The 22531-nt window shown below is 49.5% G+C and overlaps 1 protein-coding gene across 6 annotated transcripts in view; it reads right to left on the reverse strand.

Moving 5' to 3' along the window:
• The window catches only part of NFIX (nuclear factor I X), a 122622-nt gene that overhangs the window by 73046 nt on the left and 27045 nt on the right, over positions 1 to 22531 (reverse strand). For 4 of the 6 annotated variants that reach the window (XM_039910459.1, XM_039910457.1, XM_039910458.1 and 1 more), the window contains exon 2: positions 9650 to 10181. In XM_039910459.1, the coding sequence (XP_039766393.1) occupies positions 9650 to 10181 (532 nt within the window). Of the gene's footprint in view, positions 1 to 9649; positions 10182 to 11299; positions 11392 to 17553; positions 17575 to 22531 lie in introns of those variants that run through there. The other 2 variants (XM_039910455.1, XM_029052680.2) reach the window with 2 other exon arrangements.

Here is a 22531-nt window from a genome sequence, read left to right on the forward strand (position 1 = left end):
TCGGGACCAAGCCGGTCCGGGGGCGTGCCTTCACATACACACCACACACACACACACACACACACACACTGACCACGAAGATCCCACGCCCACACTGACCGTGAGAGTCACACCTGCCCACGCATAAAGCATGACAATGTCCGTCACCCTCAAACACACTGACCGTAACAGTCTCTCACGCAAGCAAAGACGGTCTCCTCCCCAGCGAGTCGGGAACTGAGGGGGAAATCGGCAGGTCAGCTGGGCGGAACGTGAGGAGCTGAAAGAGGGACAGGGAGTGGAGAGCGAGATTGGATTTGGCAAATATATATACACACACACACACATATATATATATATATATCGTATATATAATATCTGTCTTCTTTTTCTGAGATCCCCGGCCCCCGTTCCACGACTCCCCATCCTCCAAGCCTACTTCCCGCTCGACTCGCGGAAGCTCCAAAAGAAGGGCTCCTCTGATCTTGTTCCCTGAAGTTTTTCAGAACTGAAATGGTATGGGGAGAAGAGTTTTCAATTGAGAGAAAAAGAGAACAAATGAGGCAGCACAAAATGCTCCCTGATTAATTAAAATACAGCCATTACCCTAATAGCCATTTTAAATGGCAAAATTCCTCGCTCTTGCCCAAGCTAACTCAGGGCACCGGGAGCCTCCAGCGAAGCCGGACGCTTGCGCCCCTCAGCGCCACAAGCAGGATGGAAGCCTTTGCCGCCTCCGGAGCGCCGAAGGAAATGCCCGCCTGACCCGCAACTCCCCCTCAGCCATCGCTAAACTTCAGCAAAGCCGGGGCCCAGGACGCCTGGTTCCTCTCCCACTGGTCCTCTCCCTCCCCTACCGGCCCAAGAGGCGAGCGCCAACTCGGTGGAGCCGGGATCCCTAGCGGCAGTGGCCCCGCTGCCTCAACGTACCTGGTTGCCCTAGCCGGCCACTGGATGGGACGTTGTGTGTGAGAATGTGTGTGTGTGTGTGTGTGTGTGTGTGTGTTGTGAGATTGGGGGTGGGGGGGAACCTTCCTCTCCCGGCTTTTCCTCTTCCCCGACAAGCCCCGGGAGAAACTGGGTTCTGGCTAAAGCCTGGAGAACGAAGAGTTAGCACGGACCCTGGCGTCAGGGTGGGAATTCGGTTCGGGCTTGAGAGCGGCAGATGCCGCGGAGCTGCCCCTTTTGGGCGTCTTCAAAGCCCGACTAGGTAGCCCCGCGGCCGACCATAGTAAGGAGGCAGTCGCCGGGGCAACGTTATATCGCTCGAAAGTCGGGGGAAAGGACCTTGGCGATCCGGCCCCCCAGCACTGTTTTCACCCACTGTTACAGTCGCTGCCCCACCCCAGCACCGAGGGCAGAGCTCCTCGGGACAACCGCAATCCTCAAAGTGTGAACTGTCGTGATTCCTCCCGGGCCCTTGACTACGGCTCTGCAAACCGCGGATCAGCGACCGCGATTTGCCTATCACATTAGGAAATCTAAATTCCCTTTATGAGGAAATGGATTTTATGGCGATCTATTTAAATTGTCTACATTAGGAATTAATTTTTGGCATGGCCGGTTACACCAATACCCATTTTTTCCGACTTTTGTTCACCAGCTAGAAACTGTTAAAACAAACAGTCTCCCTCCACCGCCTCCCCCCAAACCCCGGCAAAAAAAAAAAAAAAAAAAAAAAACCTCTCTAACTAAGGCAGTAATTACTCAGCGTTATAGTTCAGGACACATTTGCTAATGTATGTGCGGATAAATACAACGTGTTTTCTCTAGCCCATGGCGAATTACATATAATAAGGGTCCTATTATTATGCTGTTTGTGCACGATTCTTGAACTAAATGGCCGCGGGGACGTGATGGACATCCTGGAGTAGAGGAATGTTCTCCTCTTGCCCCAGTGCCCCCCTCCCCATCATTTCCACCACTGGACTTTCGAGGAGCTGATCAATTTGAGAAAGGAAATGAGAAGGAGGAGGAGAAAGCTTGCCACTCCTAGGCCCAGTCAGGGTTCTTATCCCACCACTGCCATTGTCACCACTGGGGCTAGCATTGAATTTCTCTGGCAAGAAAACAAACAAAAAAATGGATCGGGTGATAGGTCGGGAAATGGGAATCTGGACGGGCACTGAGGTAGTCATAGGATGTAAAGTGCCAGGGAATCTCCAAGTATAGAACGATGAAGAGGGGCAGGCACAGCAGGGGGATCTGCTCCTCACACACACACCCCTTCAGATCCAGCCAGGCCTGCGGCTCCTTCGCTCCCAAGATGGCGGCAGCAGCGGCGGTCTGTGGGGCCGGGGATATGTCACAATGATTTCCAAGGCACCTTCCCGGTGCCAAGAAAAACCCTCAGTCAGAGATGCCAAGAGCTAAATTTACACATCTTCCAGCATTCGGAGCCTCCTCCTCCCTTCTACTAACGGGGTCCCCCAGCCTAGTCCCCTCACCTCCAGCAAAGAGCTGACAAATATATTTCCTCTTCAACCCAATGACCTGGTGTGAATCTGCATCTACATAGGTGTGTCCATGTGTGTGCAAGTGTGTGTCTGGGTGTGTACTCATAGGTACGGTTCCTGGTGTCACCCAGCAGCTGGAGCTGTACTTCTGTGCACCGGCTTACAAGTGACCTTTATCCCCGCTCCCTATGTAGGCACATGTACCACAGAACTGTGCTATTTTTGTAGAAGGAGGTGCAGCACAGGATGGGGAAAATTTTCTTTTGGAGCGGTTAGACTCCAAGATTCCCCTCCAGGCCAGTTCTTGGTAGAGACAAATCCTCCTACAATAATAATAATAATAATAACTGTGATGATTGTGGAGCATTTACCATGTGTCTAACACTGTGCTAAGGACTGGAGTAGATACAAGACAACCATACCATACACGATCCCTGTTAGATGAGGGAGTTGCCTGCAGGCAGATAAAAAAGTGCCCTCCCAGGCCCACAGGCTCATATGGGCAGGGAATGTGTGTGCTGTTGTATTGTACTGTCTCAAGCACTTAGTACAGTGCTTCGCACATAGTAAGCGCTCAGTAAAGATGAATGACTGACTGAATGAATGAATATCGGTGAATGTACCAGTCACTCTCCCTTGCTCACTTTCAACCCCCTCACACTGACAGTAGCCACCCACACTGCCTTCAAGACGAAATGGTCAATTAATGTTAATGTTAATGTTGGTATTTGTTAAGCGCTTACTATGTGCCGAGCACTGTTCTAAGCGCTGGGGTAGACATAGGGGAATCAGGTTGTCCCACGTGGGGCTCACAGTCTTAATCCCCATTTTACAGATGAGGGAACTGAGGCACAGAGAAGTTAAGTGACTTGCCCACAGTCACACAGCCGACAAGTGGCAGAGCTGGGATTCGAACTCATGAGCCCTGACTCCAAAGCCCGTGCTCTTTCCACTGCGCCACGCTGCTTCTCAATTGGATTTCAAGGTTCCGGGCTTGAGCTTTGGGCCGATGTTGGTCAGTGACAGCCACAGCAAGTGACTCTGTACTATAATAATGATGGCATTTGTTAAGCGCTTACTATGTGCAAAGCACTGTTGTAAGCGCTGGGACTCTCATATCTGACAGACCACCACTCTCTCCACCATCAAAGCCTTAATTAAATCACTGTTCCAGGAGGACTTCCCCAACTAAGCCTTCGTTTCCCCTTCTTGCTCTCCCTTCGTGTCGCCCTTGCACTTGGATCTGACCCCTTTAAGCATTTAATATTCACCCCATCCTCGGCCCCCCAGCACTTATGTCCAGATCCGTAATTTATTTTAATCTCTGTCTCTTCCTCTAGACTGTAAGATCCTGGTGGGCAGGGAACGTGTCTTATCAACTCTTGTAGGGTATTCTCCCAAGCGCTCAGTACACTGCTCTCCACACAGTAAGCACTCAATAATTACAACTGATTGATAGGAGCAGGGAGACGAGGCGGGGAGTGCAAATGAGGAAGCAAAGTAATTATTCCTAGGGGCTCTGCAGCCCGGGTTCGTTCACCCATCATTCTAAACCAAAAGTCTCTCACTGAAGGCGGAGGAAGCACTAATCTAGACAGTTTACCTGGGGTCAGGGATTTCTTCCCCCAGCAAACTGGCCCCATTCTGACCCAGAAATGCCAGGAAGGCCCATCTCCGGCCTTAGCTCTCATAATGAGGCCCTTCCATGGCACAAGTTTCTACTTCTCTAAACCCATCCCCATGTTCCATGAGCCACAAGGCATTCCACTCTTTATTTGCCTCACCTCCACATAAATCTCTCCTCACAGACTTCTCCTCTCAGCCTCCCTCTACAGCACAGGGTTCCAGAGAGCCAAGGCTTCCGAGAAAGAAGCAACTCAAATAAAAATTGGAAAAACCCAGAAAAATCTTTCTCCAGTCCCCCCTTCCCCCTCTCCTCTGGCAAATGAAAACAAACAAGAAATCAAAGAGGCCTTTTGTATGAGCACCGTGCTGACACGGCTGGGGCCTTTCAAAAGACCTCTGAATCGGACACCAAAGGATGAAATAACTGAAGCGTGGCAGGTTCTGAGACGGGGAAGGAGGGAGCAGAAGAACCACCTTCTCTGTTGGGTAAGGGGCAACATTTGGCCACCCTTTCTACCCAGTTGCTTCAGGACAGTCAAGAGAGTGAGAGGAAAATGCTCTTTACTTCATACTTGCCCATAATTTCTCTCTCTCTCTGTCTCTCTGTCTGTCTGTCTCTCTCTCTCTCTCTCTCTCTCTCTCTCACACACACACACACACACACACACACACACACACACACACACACTTAATCACCAGCCAGGGGCAATTCCCCTCCTCTTAGCACCCCAGGATTCTGCTTTCTTGCTGTCTCCCTGAAGCCAAACCCAGAAGGTAGCCCATGGTGGGGTGTTGAGCTACTCCTCCCCAGAGTCCACACGGGGGCCTCTTTCTCCACTCTTCAGAGCATTAATCAGCACAGGACAGGGGAGTCCCAGAAGATGGCTCTCACACAATTGAATGCTCAGATTGGGTCCAAAGACCATCTAGTTCATCCCTCCGCTGTCAGGCACAGATACTTCACTTAGACTAGCCCAGAGCGCCGAGGAATATCTAGGTTATTCTCCAAGATAGCAGGAAAAGATATTCCAGAACCTCCCTGCCCTGTTCCAGTGCTAAATGACTCTTAGAAAGTTCTTTCCGATGTCTAACGGAACTCCTCCTGCTTGCAGTTTAAGCTCACTCCCTCTTACCCCTTCCTTCGCATTGGAGACGGCCATCATCCTGGACCAAGTGGAGCCCTCTTTTCTTATTCCTGTTCAAAATACATAACGGAATGAGCAGGCAGTCCCAGCAACCAAGTGCAAGGCAAGAGATGGGTATGAGACCAGGCCAAAGAACAGAGCGGGAGTGAGTGAAAGACTTTCTTCTGGACATTCACCACTCTGCTTATGTGCCACACAGATGCCGCCATCCCCTGTGGACCCCAACCACGTCCCCATTACACTCGTCGTATTTTGGGGGCCTGATCACTTTTCGGTGACAGCAATTGCTAGCCCTGGCACAAGGTGGCGCTGCTCTGAGGTCGTCTATCCACTGCATTTCCGAGAGCCGTAAAGCCCGGCCTCAGGTTGCATGATAAGTTGTTTTCTCAGGGGATTGCACTGAGTCTTAAGAGAAAGGAAGATAGGTGCTACCTTATCCCATCCCAAGTATTACCACTGAGCCACGGAGTGCCGTAGTAAACAAGGAGAGGAGGAGGCAGCAAGCTCGTCGTTCTTTCAGAGCCCAGGATGGACACTCATGCACAACAACCTCCTCCTCCCACCAATACAGCCGCCTTCCTGGGAGCAAAGCCTTCCCCTGATTGAGGAAAGAGGTGGGGTGAAAAGGCACCTGATCTGAACTCTCGGACCGACAGGCAAGCTCCAGCTCCCCGAAAATGAAGGCAAAGGCTCTTTCCCTGGCACTCCATTTTGTTCAGGGCCTGAGAAAGACCTACCTGGGGCCGGGGGGAGAATGGTCAGAAGCTTCCGTGGACCAACTCCCTGAGATGAGACACTCTCCACAAAGGCGAGCCTTCTGGGGTTCCCAGGTCGAGGGGAGGGGTGCCCCCAAACAGAACTTGCCTTTGACTTGAACAGCTGAATGCCCAGAGCCCTGTGCAGGTTGCGGGGAGGTGAGTGAGGAAAATGTAGCAGCGTCCTCTAGTTTGGGGGACCGCCTAGTCATTTTCGGGATGTTTCTTCCTCTCCCAAGGCCTGCCCCGGCTTAGCCGCTTGGTCCTTGGGAACCTCCTGGAGGCCTCTGAACAGAGGTTACTGTGTCACTGCTGTGTTCAAACTAACTCTGAAATTCCAGGCCCTGATTCCTGCTTATCCCCATACTCCAGGACCATCTTTCTTGGCTAAACAGCCAAGAGCAGGAAATGTAGGCACCCCACAAAGGAATAGGTCAATGGGATATGTTCCCCTTCTTGACCTTGGTGGGCCAGAGAAGTGTTGAGAAGAAGAGAGTTTTCCAGTGCTGTTTCAGGAGCAGAATACAACCCCCAACATCAGAGGTCCAGATAACAATAATAATAATATTTAAGTGCTTACTATGTTCCAAGCACCGTACTATAAGAGTTCCCCCCTCTCCAACCCTCCTTGCTTACCAACTCCTCAAATCTTCCCCGTCCCTCTCTTGTATTGTCTCCAGTGCCCAGAACACCAACGGACACTTCTAATTCAGCATAGGATGTCAGAAAGAAAAAAAAATAATTGCTTAAAGCCCACCTGCACTGACTCTGAAGCATACCATGGCATTCAGGGTTCAGGAATGAGAAGCCAAACTTCTACTCCTCAAACCCAAGACAATTCCTCACACTGACCTTCATCCTCACTGATCCACATGGGGAAGTGAGAGGGCAAAGGGGCCCGACCCCAGGCTTTCTCAGTTCAAGTTTGGTCAAGTGAAGTCAAGCCATCATGTACGTATAAGTGGGCGAGGGGGTGGTGATGACATGGACCTAGAGGTGTATCAAGTAGCTGGGCAAAGGGAAAGAAGGAGTAGCCATCAAAGAAAGAAAAACTAAACAAACCCACTCCTGTCCTATTCCCTCTCCACACATGACTCCTAATTCCACTGAAACCCTCAGACCAGACCTCCACAGATAATTCCTGCAAAATAAAACCCCACTTTCAGCTGAACAATCCATCAGTTGGGACCTGAATGGTCTGGGTAATTGAACAATTATCCACCCCACTCTGGCTGAGGAGGCTTGGCTTTAGCAGAGGAAGTCTCGAATAAAAATGGTCCTGTTTCTGGACACCTGAGCCTGTTGGAATTGGTGGAGAGCGCGGGGTTATCCTTCACCTAGGGAATCTGTCTGGGGTTTTGGGGGGCCAGGGGACTGAAGGGAAGATGGTCTCTTTCACCGTGCCTGCAGGGTCCCGAATGTTGGCAGCATGCTGGCAGCTACCAAGAATTTTACTTAAATTGACCTAAAATATGAGAATCTGGAGAATCAACTCTGCTTTAAGGGCTCAAGGGTTGGAAAGATGGGCAGGACCAATTCATAGGCAGGAGAGTTGAGGCTACAATTCGGAGGCTCACTCTGCTCCCCAGGCCTTAATCAGAGATTACAGGCCCCTAAATCCAGGCATCTGCAGATGACTCACTGACTTTCCCAGTGGGATCAGTGAAAGTCCAAGTTTATTCTCTGACACTCTCCTCGCCCACCCTCCTCCAACCTCCTCAGAAAAGAGGTGCTAACTCCTTTACGTTTCTCTTTGATAAAGAAAAGACTCCCAGGTCAAAAGGGAAATTGGCCGCTCCCTCCCTCGGCCCCGAGGGCTGTGATGCCTCCGGAAAGAAACACTAGGGGTGGGGGGAGCGTTGTGTCCAATGACTGTGTCCACTGCCAACCGGCTCAAAGAACTGCTTCTCGTGGAAAGAGAAACAAGAAGAGGGAGGGATAGAGAGACTGAAGAGTTTCTGGCTATTTTCTCTTTTTTCTTTAATTCTCTCCAAATTCTAAAACTGCTCAGGACTCCCTGCTCTAGACAAAACCAAAACCGAAAGGGGAAAACTCAAAAAAAAAAAAATCTATCAAATCAACTTCCCAAACAGCTAGAGAGTTAACTAAAACGGCTTTCTCTCGCTTTTCTATTTCCTGAGCAAGAAAGAGAGACGGAGAGAAACTTTGACAGAAGAGTTCATGAGGTTGAGCAACGTCCTCCTGCATTCACATAAAGGGAGAACGGAGCGAGCGGGAGAACGAGAGAGACGGAAAGCTGGAGGTTGGAATACGGGAAATGTTTTTGGTTTTTTTTTTTTAAAAAAAAAAAGCACCAGAAAAAGCTTTGGTAGCCCTTTCATTACAAGTTGGTTGGGCAAAATGTAAACACACTTCTGCTTTGCTTAATCACAGAGTGTCGGCTCGTTTGGGTTTCAAAGGCGGCAGTAAATTGGGCGTAGCTGAGTGGAGGCTAAAAATTAACCAGCCATCTCTGTTTCAATTTGTAAGAAAACAAAAGCAGAAAGAAATTATAAAAGAGAAAAAAAACCAGAAGAATTAAACCACCCAATCCCGAAAACCGGGGTAGAAAGAAAAATGAAAAGAAAACTGCTGAGAAGGGACTTGAGATCTAAAAATGTGAGACCGACGGAACGAGAGAGTTTTTAGAAACGCTCTCCCCAAAACACTCTCGGCAGGGCAGTGCCACGGGAAAAGCATTATATATTGCCAATGCCTCTGCCACCACAGCACACTGCAAAAGTGCTCTTGAGCTGTAATTACCTGCTTTGCGGTGAGCGAACCATAGGAACAAGACCGTCCCATTCCAACCCGAGAAAAAGAAAGAAAAGGCTCAATGGCTGGAATAGTGAGCGTGAGTCTTCTGGTTTTTCCTCTCTCTCTCAATGAAACAACTTTCTCATTCATCACTTTCCCCATTTCCCGATCCAAACAATCTCCTCTCAATCCCCACTTTCATTCCCACACGCCTCTTCCTCCTCCGACCTAGAGAGGCGGGCTCACGTCTATTAATTCGATTACCACTCCCAAGTGCTTAGGCCAGTGCTCTGCACCCAGTAGGTGCTCAGTAAATACTGGTGATTGATTGTAAAGAACAGCAGAGCCGACCTCCCAGATTTTCGTTCTTTAAAAAAAAAAATACTTCTGGGACAGAGGAGATGTGACCTGAAGTCCACGGAGTTCCAGAAGTCCCTTCTCCACTGTCTTCTCCCGCCTACCACCCTCAATGCTAACGGGAATATTTTCGACTTGCAGGGCAAACCCCAAGACCCCCATCATCTCTCCACTTTTAATTGAAATAATCTTCACTTTTAATTGAAATAAGAATCTTTTTGATATATACTCCAAACTTTCTCGCAGCCATGAGGTAGATTTCCAGTCCTGGTGGCCGGTGAGCCTTTTTTCGGAGAGGTGTGTACCTCCAAATCGAGGAGAGGCGGGAAAGGGAGGGTGGGGGAGAGAGGAGGAAGCGGTGGGAGGAGGAAAGGGGGGAAGGAGGAGGGGAAGAAAAAGGAAAAGAAATGAAACCACCGCCTGAGGTAATGCAGATTCCAGAAGGATACCCGCGCACTGCTCAGACCCTGAGTCTCCCCTCACCCTTCTTTTTTTTCCTGAATAAAATAAAGCAAATGAAAAGACAAAATCAAATCAGTGAAATGAAATGAAGGTAAGGCTCAGGGTGACCTACCAGGAGTGTGAACAAAGTAAGCCAGGTAAAGATCCAGTTCTTTAATTGTGACTCCAATGTGGTGAGGCTGGACGCACAGGCCGGGGTTGGAGCACTGGGGTGACTTGTAGAGTCGCTCCCCATCAGTACTTTCCAGGGGGATGCCCTTAAACAAAATCACCATGACCAGATCAAGCCGCCACACCTTGTCGGCCTGGCGCAGGCAGTCAATCCGGCGGATCTTGCCCTTCTGGTCGGGGTTGGAGAGGACACAGCAGGGGGCCTTCTTGCCGGTGATGGTCAGCACAAAGTCCTCGCGGAACTCGGGCCGGATGTCCTTGCGCAGTTTGGCCAGCAGCCGGGACGCCCACTTCTGCTTGATCTCAGGCTTCTCCCCCAGAAGCTCATCCTTCACGGCGCGCTCTTCGTCCTTCGACATCCGCTTCTCGTGCTTCTTGAAGTACTTGCGCTTTCGGGCCTGCAGGTTGAACCAGGTGTAGGAGAAGGCGCGGACGTGAGGCAGCAAGGCCTCGATGAATGGGTGGAATTCATCCTGCAGGCGGCAAGCCGGGAGCATGCGGGGCGAGAGGGGAAAGAAGGAGAGAGGAAGCGAAAGATACGAGCACAAAGAAAAAAGAAGAAAAAAGAAGAAGGAGGAGGAGGCGGAGGAGGAGGAGGAGGAGGAGGAAGAGGAGAAGAGCAAGAAGGAGAGCAAGAAGAGGAAGGAGAAGAAAAGAGAACAAAAAAAGCGTTAGAAGAGGGGGTTTTGAGGGAATAACCTCCCCCACTCCTCCTCCTTTCCCAGATCTTTTCTCCAGTCGCCCAAGGAAACTCTGGTTCAAATTCACCACCAGCCAGACACTTCTAACTATCTTGCTCCCAGGAACCACACAGAGAAAGCCACTGAGTGTCTGTACGCACACCTTTTCTCTCTCTCTCTTTCGCTCGCTTTCTCTCTCTCTCTCTCTCTCTCACACACACACACACACACACACACACGCACGCACACACAACGTGCGCGTATAAAATATCTCAGTTCACACACCCCCGCCACCAATATCCCTGGTAAGTTCTGTCGCGTCCATGCAATTTCCATGATATATTCCAGTAATATGTATGTTATCTGGCTGAGGCATGATCTCCGTTTTGTACGGATGTCTGTGAGCTCACGCACAAGGATACACATGCATGCTGGAACCATCACAAACCTGGACACCCTCTGATTTTTGGCATTTTCCCCCTCCTCTCATCGCCACCCCTCCAAAAATAAGGCAAATACGAGAGATCCTGAAACGTATTTGAGCTCTCCCCCCAACCTCTCCTGGCGCTTTTAATATTCTTCCTTCCCGGTCCCTTTCCTATCCCAGGGGAAAAAATGAAAAATCAATCATAAATCATAAAGATGCTAGTATTACAATTATTACTGTTGCTGATATTATTATTAATAATAAATGAAAACAATTCTAATCAGTATAAACAAACAAACGAGGAGGCTCATTTCAGCCATATCAGGGTTAAAAGCAACACGGTCCTTCCCCACCCCATTACCCTCTTTCTCCACTCAGTCAGGTGCAGGGAGGGTTGGGTTTTAGGGGAGGCGGGTTATAAATAACATTTAACTTCTGCTCACCAAAACAAAAATTCTGAAAAAAAAAAGAATAAAATAATTACCATTCCTTCGAAGCATCCCGGCAAAGCCCAACACCAGATTCAGAAATTCTGGACTCAACAGAGTTGGGAGTTGGGGGGGGCGGGGAGTAGGGAGGAGGGGTGGGGAGAGAAGGAGAAAGGAGAGGAGGAAGGTAATTTTTTCAAAAGGAGAGGGGGAGTTATTGGTTTTTGGGGGAAGGGGCAGGGCTTAATTTGATTCTCAAATCCTCCCCTTCGTCTTCCCTCTCAACCCTCCATTGCCCAGGGGTGAAATGGGAGGGGGGAATGGGAAGGGGGGAGAGGGGAGAGGGGAAAGGAAAGGAAGAAAGGTGAGGGGCGGCTAAAGAGAAAACCCGTTGCCACACACGGCAGGTAAACAAAAGCTAACAAAATTATTTTTCAATTTGCCCTCCTGTTCGTTCCTCCAAAAATAAAATAAAATAAAATAAATATGTGAAAATAAACCAAACCAACCTACCACCCTTCTCCACCCCCCGAAAAAAAAAAAAAAACCAGGAACGAAAAAGCAGCAGCTGAAGAAAAAGGCTTTCGGCTTTGGCAACGGCACAGGGATGTAAACTTAGATCTGCCTCTCTCTCTCTCCGCCTGTTTGGAGGAAAGGGGGAGATCGCAGCTTCCCGGGCAAAAGGACGAGTTCTGACCGGCTGCAGACCGTCTCGGGAGGGGAGAGGAGACCAGGGAGGGGGGGCGGGGGGGTGGAGAGACAGGGCAAGAGAGAGGGGGAGGGGGGATTGGATTTTTTTCTTCTTTTCTCTCAAACTCCCTCTCCTTTCATGCTCAATTCCCATCCATTTGCTTGTGCCAAAGCCAGAAAAAAAGGAGGGGGGAAGAGAGAGCAAGAAAGAGAGAGAGCGAGAGAGAGAGAGAGAGAAGGATCCACCTATTTGGCAAAGAGACATCTACTGAACAGCCAATGACTGCATCAAAGGGGAGGAGGGAAAGGAGGAGAGCCTGGGAGGGTGGGGAGGGACCAGGCGGTTAGAGACCAAAAACAATTTGCCAAATCGACAAGTTCATATCTAATGAACAAGCAAAGTCCAGCAGTTATGAATTTTTTATTCCATGCTCCCACTCTGATAGATTTGGCAGCAGCCCCCCAGCAAATTTAAGGGGGGAAAAAGGAGGAGGAGAAAATTATGTTTTTTTATAATGGGAAATAAATAAAGAAATAAATGAATGAATGAATGAATGAATAGAAGCGGGAACCCCAGAAGGCCTTGGAGAAAGCAGCTGCTCCTTCTCTCTGTATTTTTATTTCAATGTTGCTCTCACACTCTCTTTTTTCTCTATCGGTCTTTTTTCCATTTTCATTGAAAGAGGAAGCAGGGGAAAGTGGAAGTTTTCATCACAGGCTGTAGCAGCTCATAACCCCACCAAGAGAAAGAGTTAGAAGGGCACGGAGAGAGGATTCCTAGTGGCAAATAATCCCTCCTCCTTCCCTACCTTTTCCCCTACGAACGGCAAACCCAATCGGTCACCTAAAGATGAAATATTCCTTCCTCACCCCCACGTTTGGTGATGAAAAAGAACCCCAGCAAAAACCAACAACGATTAAAATTCACTCATGCTGCCCCTGAATCCCCCACCAACCTCCGTCAGGGTTCGGGCCCTCCTCTCTCTCTACACCCAGTCCTGCACATTTTCATGTGCAGTAATGAGAAATGCTAAAACGGACCCCATTCAGCTTGCTAAACTGGAACCGCTTGTGTTGTATTGTCAGGCATTACACCAAAAACAGGCCAAAAACCAGGAAGCAGATGAGTCAATAAATAGTCAGGAGAAAGAGAGGTGGATGCACAGTCTCAGAACAGAACCTGTTTGATACTTTTTCTCCATTCCTCTCCCTTCCCTAACTTTTCCTTCTGCTCTGATTTCTCTTGGCTGCCTCACCTGCTCTTCCTTTTATATTCATTTCAGTTTTCTTAATTAAAGAGAGGCCTGTCACTCTGGCCCACCCACAGTCCCCCTCCATAACTCAGCTAATACTGAAAGGCCTGAACCATAGAATCAAGATGCCCAAGGATGAAGAAAAGACAGAGAAAAAGAGAGGGAGAAAGAGAGAGAGAGAGAGAGGTCAAAGGCAACAACCCCTAGCCCGAAGGGCTATTCCACTATCCTCTCGGGCTTTGCAGCAGACTCGAGGAAGAGTAACTCTCTCCAGCCCTATCTTCCTTCATCGAAAGGGCCAGGCTTCTTTACCTTTCTTTTGGAGGAGCTTTTCGGAAAGGAAAAGAGGGAGGGCTTTGCCCAAATCAAATAATACAAGTGCTATGCAGATGCTCCTCACTGACAACTGGGAGAGAAGGTCTCACCAAAATTGAATCTAGAGGTTCAATCCAACTTTTCCATGCTTGATGTAGTAGAGAAAGCTCTGAAAACTTGTAGGAACATAGAACAGGAGCTAGTTCTTGCATATACACCCTCATACAGTCATATCTAAGTATGCACGTGTATGCACACCAACACTTGCGTCCTTCTTGAAGCCCCAGTTATCAAGAGCAGTAATGGGCCTTTTCTACATCCAGAAACCTGAAGGGAGAATAATCGTCAATCGTCAGTTTTCCCAGCCACCAGGGGATAGACGAATACTATGGAGCATGGCCCTACGGGCAAGTAGGAGTACAGGGTTGTGAGGGGCAGGAGGGCCAGACCCCCGAATTTTTAACCAGTTGCTAATCCTTGCCTCTGGGGAGAGTTCGGAGACAAATTCCTTTAGGGCATTGGGATGGGTGAAAACCTTTCTGGAAGACTGTTGGTGCACCCCAAATACGGAGGGGAGAGACCAAACACAATCTTTCCCTCCCATACACCCTTAAAATAAGAATGCCTGCGTTTATTTCAGAAGTAAATTTCCAGACAGTGCCCACCCACCCTCTTGCCACCCTGCTCCACCTGCATTCCACTTGTGGCAGACAGAGGCCTAGGGAACACGCCCCCCAGGAGTCCCAAACAAAAGGGGACTGTCCCCCTTTTGTTAGCAGAGTGAAAGCTCCTGTTAGAAAACTACCATACCTGGCTCCTACCCCCATCTCTTCTTCCCTCCTTCCCTCGGTCAGGGAGATCAGACTGCTCCATGCAGGGCCAGAGCCAAGACACAAAGCTTTCAGACTATTAAAAGCTTCTTCAAATTCGAGTCACCCAATAAGTACAAGGGTTCAGTAGATGGAAGGAAAAAAGAGACAGGCAAAAAGATTGAGACAAAAGAGGTGGTGGAGGTGGAAGAGGAGGAGGAGGAATGGAAAGAAGAGGTGAAGTTGGGGAAAAAATGAAAAGAAAGACAGAAGATAAAGAAAAAATATTTAACAACTGGAAAGAAAATAGGTAGTAAAAGAAAAGAAAATGAGACAGGAAGAATATGAAAGGAAAGGAGGAAGGAAGAAAAGAAGGAAGGAAGGAAGGAAGGAAGGAAGGAAGGAAGGAAGGAAGGAAGGAAGGAAGGAAGGAGGGAGGGGAAAGGGGGAGCAAAAAGGAGAAGAAAGAAATAAAAAGAAAGAGAGAGAGAAATAGGAAAAGGAGGAAAAGGGAAAAAAATGAAAATATATTTTTTCCCTCAAAGGAATTTAGCAAAGGCCAAGTAGAGTACACTTAAGATCTTCTTAGAACTTTGATTTCTGAAGCGGAATGTGTCTGACTTGGGTGGAGGATAGACTGTCCCTTTTTTTGTTTGGTGAATTTGGGAAAATAGAAACAGTCCGTATTAAAGATAAAAAGAAATGCATATGCAGGTTTTTCTGGGTGCTAAAAATAAAAAGAAGAGAAAGGGAGAGGGGGGAGAGCCTGAGAGAGAGCGAAATGAGATAGAGAGCAAAACCTGGAAGAAATGTAGCCAAATTGGGCATGACTGAGATTAACTGGACCCAGAGCTAAGAAGAGCAATGAGGGAAGGAGAAGAGGGAAAAATCAAAAGAAAAATAAGCAAGGAAAGCACCTAAAAATAGAGGTGCAGAAGGGGCGGGGGGGGGAGAAAAAGATTAAAAGAAGCAAATTAAGTGAGGGGGGGAAAGGCTGTTTCTACACTGGAACAATGAAATGCATTATTCAGAAAAGCTTGGAAAATTCAGTGCTTTCCACAAGAGCGCAGGAGAGTATTTGGGAAAATCCTAGAGAATACACTACTGCAGCCCTACACAAAGGTTTAAAAATTTTTAAAGCTAGCAAAATGTTTTTCCCAAGCCTCCCACGCTTTCAAATGTCCAAGAAATGACGAATCTGATGGCAGTGAGTGGCAGAGACCTGGTGGAGCCTACAGCCCAATTTCTTAAAGGACCAGCCTAATTTCTTTCAGACTCTGAGTTGATGCTCACTTCCAGAGCTACATTGGAAAACGATAGATTCTCCGGTGTTTGCAATTCGTATCCACCACTTGGCCAATGTGAAATAGCCCGGCTTTTTTCTTCTCCTCCTTGGTGAGGTTTCAGACTAGCGTCTAGTTCAACCCAGGTCCTCTGCTCTGGCCCCGGTCAACACGTTTCGCTGTCCCGCCTGCAGACCAGAAGGGGGTAATTCTGGCCATCACTCTCCGCAAAAAGCCTCCCTCAAGGTTGCCTCTGGCACAAATGGGTGGGTTACCGAGAGGAAATGGGGGAAGGGGGAGCAAAGGAGATGGCGTGGGCGCAGCCGACATAGGGAGTTGAACGGGAGTCCGTCGTGAACAAAAGGGGAAGCTGCTTAACGTCCACAGTGTGAGGAATAGGTCTCCACAACCCACGCAGAGCAGAAGGGCTAGGCAATTACTGCACTTGGAAAACTCGGGGTGGGGGGAGGGAACCACACTTTACCTTAATGATCAGATCATTTGGCTAAAGCGGGTTTTTGGCCCGAATGATCAAGGTAATTGTTTTTGCTTTTGCCTGTGGACACGCTGCCTCAGTGAGAGAGCATCCAGAACAAAAACCAGCTTTCAACACTGACAAATTCTATTCTGCCACTCACTTTGCCCTTGTTTGCCATGCATTACCACCACACCAATTTCCAGCATCTCCAACATCACCATTTCACAAGGCTGGGGGAGTCCTGCTGCAGGCCAGAACGGACCCTCTCATTTTCCTTTGGAGGATTTCTGAGGTGGGTTTATCTGGCATTTTATTTCTCCTGCCTGTCTGCGCCGAGCCACCAGAGAGCTGCCGTTAGGCTGGGATTTAGCCAGGTAGGCAGCTTCTCCTTGCTTCCAGGCATCTACTACTCCTCCTACCAGCCAGGGACACCCCCACCCTCACCCTCTTGGCATTGAGAAGAACAAATGGGAGAAAGCAGAGACATAGTTGAGAGTGACAGGACCGACCAGGCTGCTCTCAATTGTGGGACGAAAAAGTCTTTACTTTCGGCCAAGATGAAGCAGAAAAATTGAGAATTTTTTGTTGATAATGCAAGGGAGGAGGGGGGAGGATTTGTCGGCCAATGCAATTCCCGGAGAGTCTTCCTCTAAAACTGCCATGTGTCTCTGCAACAGCCGCCACAGCTATCAGACTGCAGTCTGGGCACCATTCTCCCAACTACAGACTATTTTCTATGCCACATATTTTCTAGCCTTCTTTTGATAGTTCCTATAACAGATAGACAGTAACAACACATAGGTATGCTATCATCAGATCTTCTTTTGTCGGGGAAGTAGAGGGGGTTAATTCCATCCGGTGAGTCAGCCAACTTGTAAGGGTTCAAGGGCTTGTGGAGGGCTGGGGGTGTGGGGGAGTTGCGGGGAAGTGGGGTGCTTGGCATGCCAGCCCCAGAGTCCAAAGTACCCAACTTTACACCTTGTTTTAGGGTGGACATCTAAAAGAAGAGGGCGAGGGGGAAGCAAAGGTGGCCAAGTGTCTCTGAGGTCTCTATAAGATCTGGTTGCATAGGTATCTAGGCCTGAAAGGAAATCCAAAGGCACAGGGCCGCCCAGGAGAACAGAAACCAGAAAAAAAAATCACCAGAGTCAGAAGACCCGACCCCAAAGCCCCCATGAGCCGAATTTGGGATTTTCCAAAGGAGAGGCTTCCTCTTTCCCCATACTTTCCAACCGGACTGGCGATGTTCATCCCGGGGTCCAGAAAGTCCAACAGGGGCAGAAGTCACCCCTAGGATCCAAAAGTAATTCCCGCCGGATCTCCCACGCCACCCTGTAACCCCACCTCTTTCCTCCAAGAACCCGTTCCTCCGGCTGCCGGGAGTGGGTCGGGGGGGGGCCGGCTTTGGGGGGGCATCGAGATATTCTGCGACTTGGCCGAACTTTGAGGTCTAACTTTTCCGAGCTTTCCGGCCTTGTGTACCTGTCCTCCCTCCATCCGATCCCCGCGCTGTCGGTCCTTTCCTCGCCTTCGGGAGCAGCTTTCTCCGGGTTGCCGCGGCAACCGGCGGTGTGTGCCCGCGGCCCCCTGGCAGAGACCGAAGGGTCGGGTGGGGAGGCGGGGGCGCGGGGGAGGGCGAAGAGCCACTCCCTGCATTTTCGCTCCTTGCGAGCAAAGCTTCAGTCTCAGGCTCGGAACCAAACTTTTATTAAGGTATGGAGGAGAACAGGGCTTTTTCCCTAACGATAAAATCGTTGGAGGTTTTTTTAAAAATTAGTATTAAAATCGCTATGAATAGTGGCCATAGACAAGCGATTCCCCTGCCTCTAAATCACCCGTTCCTGCCTATTTTGAACGGGGCATATGTCCCGGACGACCGCACACAAATGCCCCCAGATAGTCATGCCGCAGTCCGCTCTCGCACTCTCTAACTCTCTCTCTCCCTCTCTTTCCTTGTTTTTCTCTCTCTTCCCCTTTGCGCTCTCCGTCTCGAACACAAACTGTTTGCACGGGAAGTCTCCCTCTATGACCCGATTCAGCACACACAAGAGAAAACTGTGTGACAGACTCAACGTTCTAACGAACTTGAGATAATTAATGCTAAGAAAGAAAAGAGGCTCTCTCAGTCTGTTGAATCATGGTTCACTAGCCCTTTCAGTTTGCTGTGGGTGGAGAGAAAAAAAAGAGCCTTTTTGGTTCAAATATTTTTGGGGGGTGAACAGAAAACAAAAACACCGAGGAAGGGCTAAGAAGGGGATAATGTGAATACCTGCGCAGAGAACTCAGAAGCAATTATTGCCAGAGATTGTGGAGAAAAAACTAGCTCTTTCCTCTGCTGGCTCTTCCCAGGACCGCCGATTATTAAGAATAGATAGCAGAAAGAAGCTTAGAAGAGAGATGAGAAAGGGAATTTACCAAAAAGGTTGCGAAAGACTCAGATAGATAACTGAAAAAGAATGATAAATTGTATAACTTAAAAGCTCGGTTCGGACTAGAGCAAGGGGAAAGTTTTAACTGCAGAAAACTGAATTATGGATGGCAAGATTACAAGAAATTTAAGTGTGCTGGGAGAGGGGAGGAGGCAGCGGGCGGGGGGGGGGCGGTCGGCGGCGGGAAGAACAGCTGCAATTTCGTTTTCCAGATGTTGATAGCAAAATGTTACTGGCAAAGAACTTATTTACCGCTTCATAGTTGGTTCCATGATGCTATAATTTCACACACATATCTGGGTGTCTACCTTCGCATTTGGTATAGGCAATTTATGTTCGGGTGGGGGTACGCAGGCTTGCAAACAAGTTCAACAATATCTAAGAGCCCACAAAAATTTTTATCAGCCCACAGATTTATCCCTAACCCTTCTCTCACTCCAGTGGCACAGCTACAATGCCAGTGTTGGCTAGAGACAGTAAGTAGCCTGAAGAAAGACTGTGTCGTTACTTTGGGGGCGGGGGAAATGCGAGGTTTTTCCCCCCAATTTTAAGAAAGCATTTCCTCATCTACCGCCTGCTTTCTTAAAGGTCTGGCCGCTTGTCCTTCCGATCCTGAACCCATTGGGCCCGTACTGTTTTGCATGGCCCGGGGAAGGCATGTGTCAGCAATATTCCCAGATCAGAGGTGCTATCAAACATACGACCCTAATATAAATGTATTATGTCGATTTTGCTTCTCTGGCGACAGTAACAAAATGTTTAGTTAAAACAAGTCCCAAAGAAATTGACTGTTGATGGGCTTTCTGCTCATGTATCTAGTGTCTGCCCAACTCTGATCCCATCAACAGTGCAACCAACTGTGCAGCTGGTTTTGCAGACTAACAGGGCATGTGTGTGGGACAAACAGAGCCTGCCGAACTGAAAGCAAAACAGCCCTAATGACAGAGCCGGGGGGTCTGGCCCCCTCCCCCATTCTGCCCTTCCCGCAGTGGGGGGGGCACAGTGAAGGCCACGGTCCTAGGGTCAAAGGCGACAGTGAATTTGGAGGCGTATTCTCCCAACATACGGCGCTTCTGCGTGGCAGAAAATCACACCGAACAAGGGTCTCCTTTGCTGGTCCCTGCCCGGGAGCCAGCGGGGAGAGGGCTTTGCGTGGGGGGCAGAGGGGGGGGGGATCGCAGGCGGGGGGTGGGGGGACGATAGACGTCTTCTGGGCAAGGATTTGGGCAGGTCGGAGGCGTCGGAGGGCGTGCAGGGCGCGGCTCAGATCTGAGGGCGGCAGGAACCCGCCTCAGGACTGCTCCATACCTGGTTCCTACCCACGCTCCCCTCCCACCCCCCTCCCCCCGCTCCCCTCAACACACACACCCTGCTTTCACTTACACCAAATTGACTTCACAATTTGAAAAATTAAATTAAAAAAAACCCAACAACGCAGGGAAGAGAAAATACTGAAGGTAAAATATCCCCCACAAGATCTCTCCGAGAAAAAAGTTTTTGCACTTATGTAAAAGTGATCAAGGGATCGTTGAAAAGTCTAAGACGCAAATAACTAGGAGGGGGGGAGAAAGGAAGCCAGTGGAATTCCAAAACCTTGGAGCAAATATATAAAGAACAGTAACGCCCGCTGGAAAGCAAACCTCTCTCTGTCCAAGGCAAGCCGGGCCGGGTCCAGCTCGCCCGGCCGCAGCCTGGTGGGAGGGGAGGGACGGATCATTTCACCGCGTGTTTCCTTTCCATTTCTCTCTTTTCGGGCTCTACGCAACGTCCCCTTGGTCCTCTGGGAACTTGGTGCGCCACCCCGCCCCGCGCTGGAGCCTCTCTCTCCCGGAGTCGTCTGCCCCAATGTCCCCCACCCTTCTTTGGGCTGGAGGGCACATAGGGAGGTTCGTGGGGAACTTCGGCCTTTTTCACTCTGCGTCCGTTTCCCTGCCCAGGGCCGGTCCCTGCTGCACCCCCTTCCCGAGACCATCAGCCTCCCGCCAGGCTAATGGTCAAGGAATCGGGAGGATAAGGAAGTGCCACCAGCGGACAGTAGGTTGCCAGAGGGGGCAACTCGGCCTTGAATTTCTGAGTGTGGGGCGGACTCCCTCTGACCGCATTTTCCTCTCCATTTCTGCCTCTTTTTTTTTTTCAGAAGGGAGTGGAGAGTTTTGCAAAACTCGGCCAGAGGTTCTGGAAAACCCGAGGGGGACCCTTTAAAAAAAAAAGACCACCCCAGAAAATGCCCTGTTCTTTCGGGTGGGCGCGGGGAGGGGGGGCGGAGTGAAAGGGGGGGCCCCCTCTGCCTCGCAACCCCTCCCGTTCGGGTTCAGGCCGCTGCCAGGGAGACGAGCCCTCGGCTGGCACAGGGGCACGGGAGCCGGGCTCCATTCTTCTTTCCTTTTCTTTCTTTCTTTCTTTTTTTTTTTCCTCGTCCAAGGCCGTCTTCACTGCAAGCCAGGCAGCGGGTCAGAGTGAAGCCTTCGAGAGAAGGGAAAAAATAGAGGCTAAAACTCGGGCAAAGAAACGCCGCAAGTTTCCTGGCGTTTGCCAGTTTGGAGATTTGCGAATCAGACCGGAGCGAAAGGAAAGACGGAAAAAAAAAAACCACATTAAATTAACCAACCCTGCCCAAAAGCCGCTTTCCAGTCTTAAATAAGACAATGCAGAGCGGAGAGGGGAGACGACTTATTTCTCACTCTTTAATTATTCCGACGCTTAGCATTTATTTTAAAAAACCACACACATTAGCCAATGGTATATTCTAACCCTCACAAAGCTGGTATTTTTCCCTGATTATAGACTTAGGCGAAGCAAACTCCGGCTCTGACTGTGGAGGCAGTGAGAAATCTCGCTCCTGAACGAGACAGTGTTTTATTAAAATAATAATAATGCTAATGACACTTGGCATTTCTAAAGCGCCTTTCCAGCGCGGTGATCCCAAAGCGCTCCCGGATCCCCCGGGCGGCTCCACTCCCTGCTGCCCGCGGCAGCCAGTTTTCGGGGCCGGCTCCAAGGGGCTTTGCAGGCGCATATTTCTCTTTATTTTCTTAACGGCCTGTTTCCACAATTTGCCTTTTCTTACTTCGTTTGTTGGGAAAATAGCATGAAACCACTTTCTTGGGGATTCATTTTTGCTTCGAAAAATAATGGCTACGACCAGCCGAAAAGCTATCCGAGAGTCTAGAGTTGGGCCCTTGCTTGAGCACTTTGGGCTGGATCTAGCCAGCTAGGCCCATAACTCACTTCTGGCCCCTGCGGTCACTGGTTCGCCCCTGACGTGTACACCACGAAAGCCTTTGTGGAAAACACCCCAAGTGCACTACCAAAAATGTGCTCAGCCCATTTGGATTTTGCAAAGGAGGGGACTTAACTTCCAAAAAGTGACCTGAATTCGCAGGATGGTAGATGGGACCTTGCAGTGCCCTGGTGCCTTTTCTAGCGGCGACAGCAACCAGGAGCTGCCTCGCCTCCCTTCTCCGCCCCCCCCCCCAAACAGGTATATCTCCTCCCTCGCTCTGCTCAAAAGTTATTTTTACTGATTTGCACACTCTCACCCAGGCAGGCATGCCGCGGAGTTCGCTGCCGCTCGCTGAAAGCAAAGCAGCTGTTGGAAAGGGTGCGATTCCTAGCCGTCCCCAATGAATCAGGAGAGGGCTTGGCTGGGGGTAGAGAAGGAAACAGATTTTCTAGCATCCTCTAACGAGACGCGGCATTCCACCGTGGCACGGCGGTATATTTCGGGCAAATCACTTAGGAAGGTTCTTTACGAGTCGTCAGCAACAACCGCGGGAGGAAAAAAAAAAAGGAAAAGGCGGAAAAAGTCAAGAAACTGCTCCAAGCCTCTACAACGAGAAACGGAAAACGCATTCTGCCACTTAGCCACATTCCTCCGGTGTCAGAGCCTAACGCCAACCCCCAAAAATTCCATTTCCCCCCCGCCCCGAAAAACAATAAAATCTCCCCGAGTGAAACCTCCCTTAAAAACAAGCAGCTTCGGCACGTAATAAAACCGCTCCAAGGCCTCGCATTTGGTGGCCGAGAGGGAG

Source organism: Ornithorhynchus anatinus, chromosome X2 (assembly GCF_004115215.2).
Source record: "Ornithorhynchus anatinus isolate Pmale09 chromosome X2, mOrnAna1.pri.v4, whole genome shotgun sequence".
Classification (NCBI taxonomy): Eukaryota; Metazoa; Chordata; class Mammalia; order Monotremata; family Ornithorhynchidae; genus Ornithorhynchus; species Ornithorhynchus anatinus.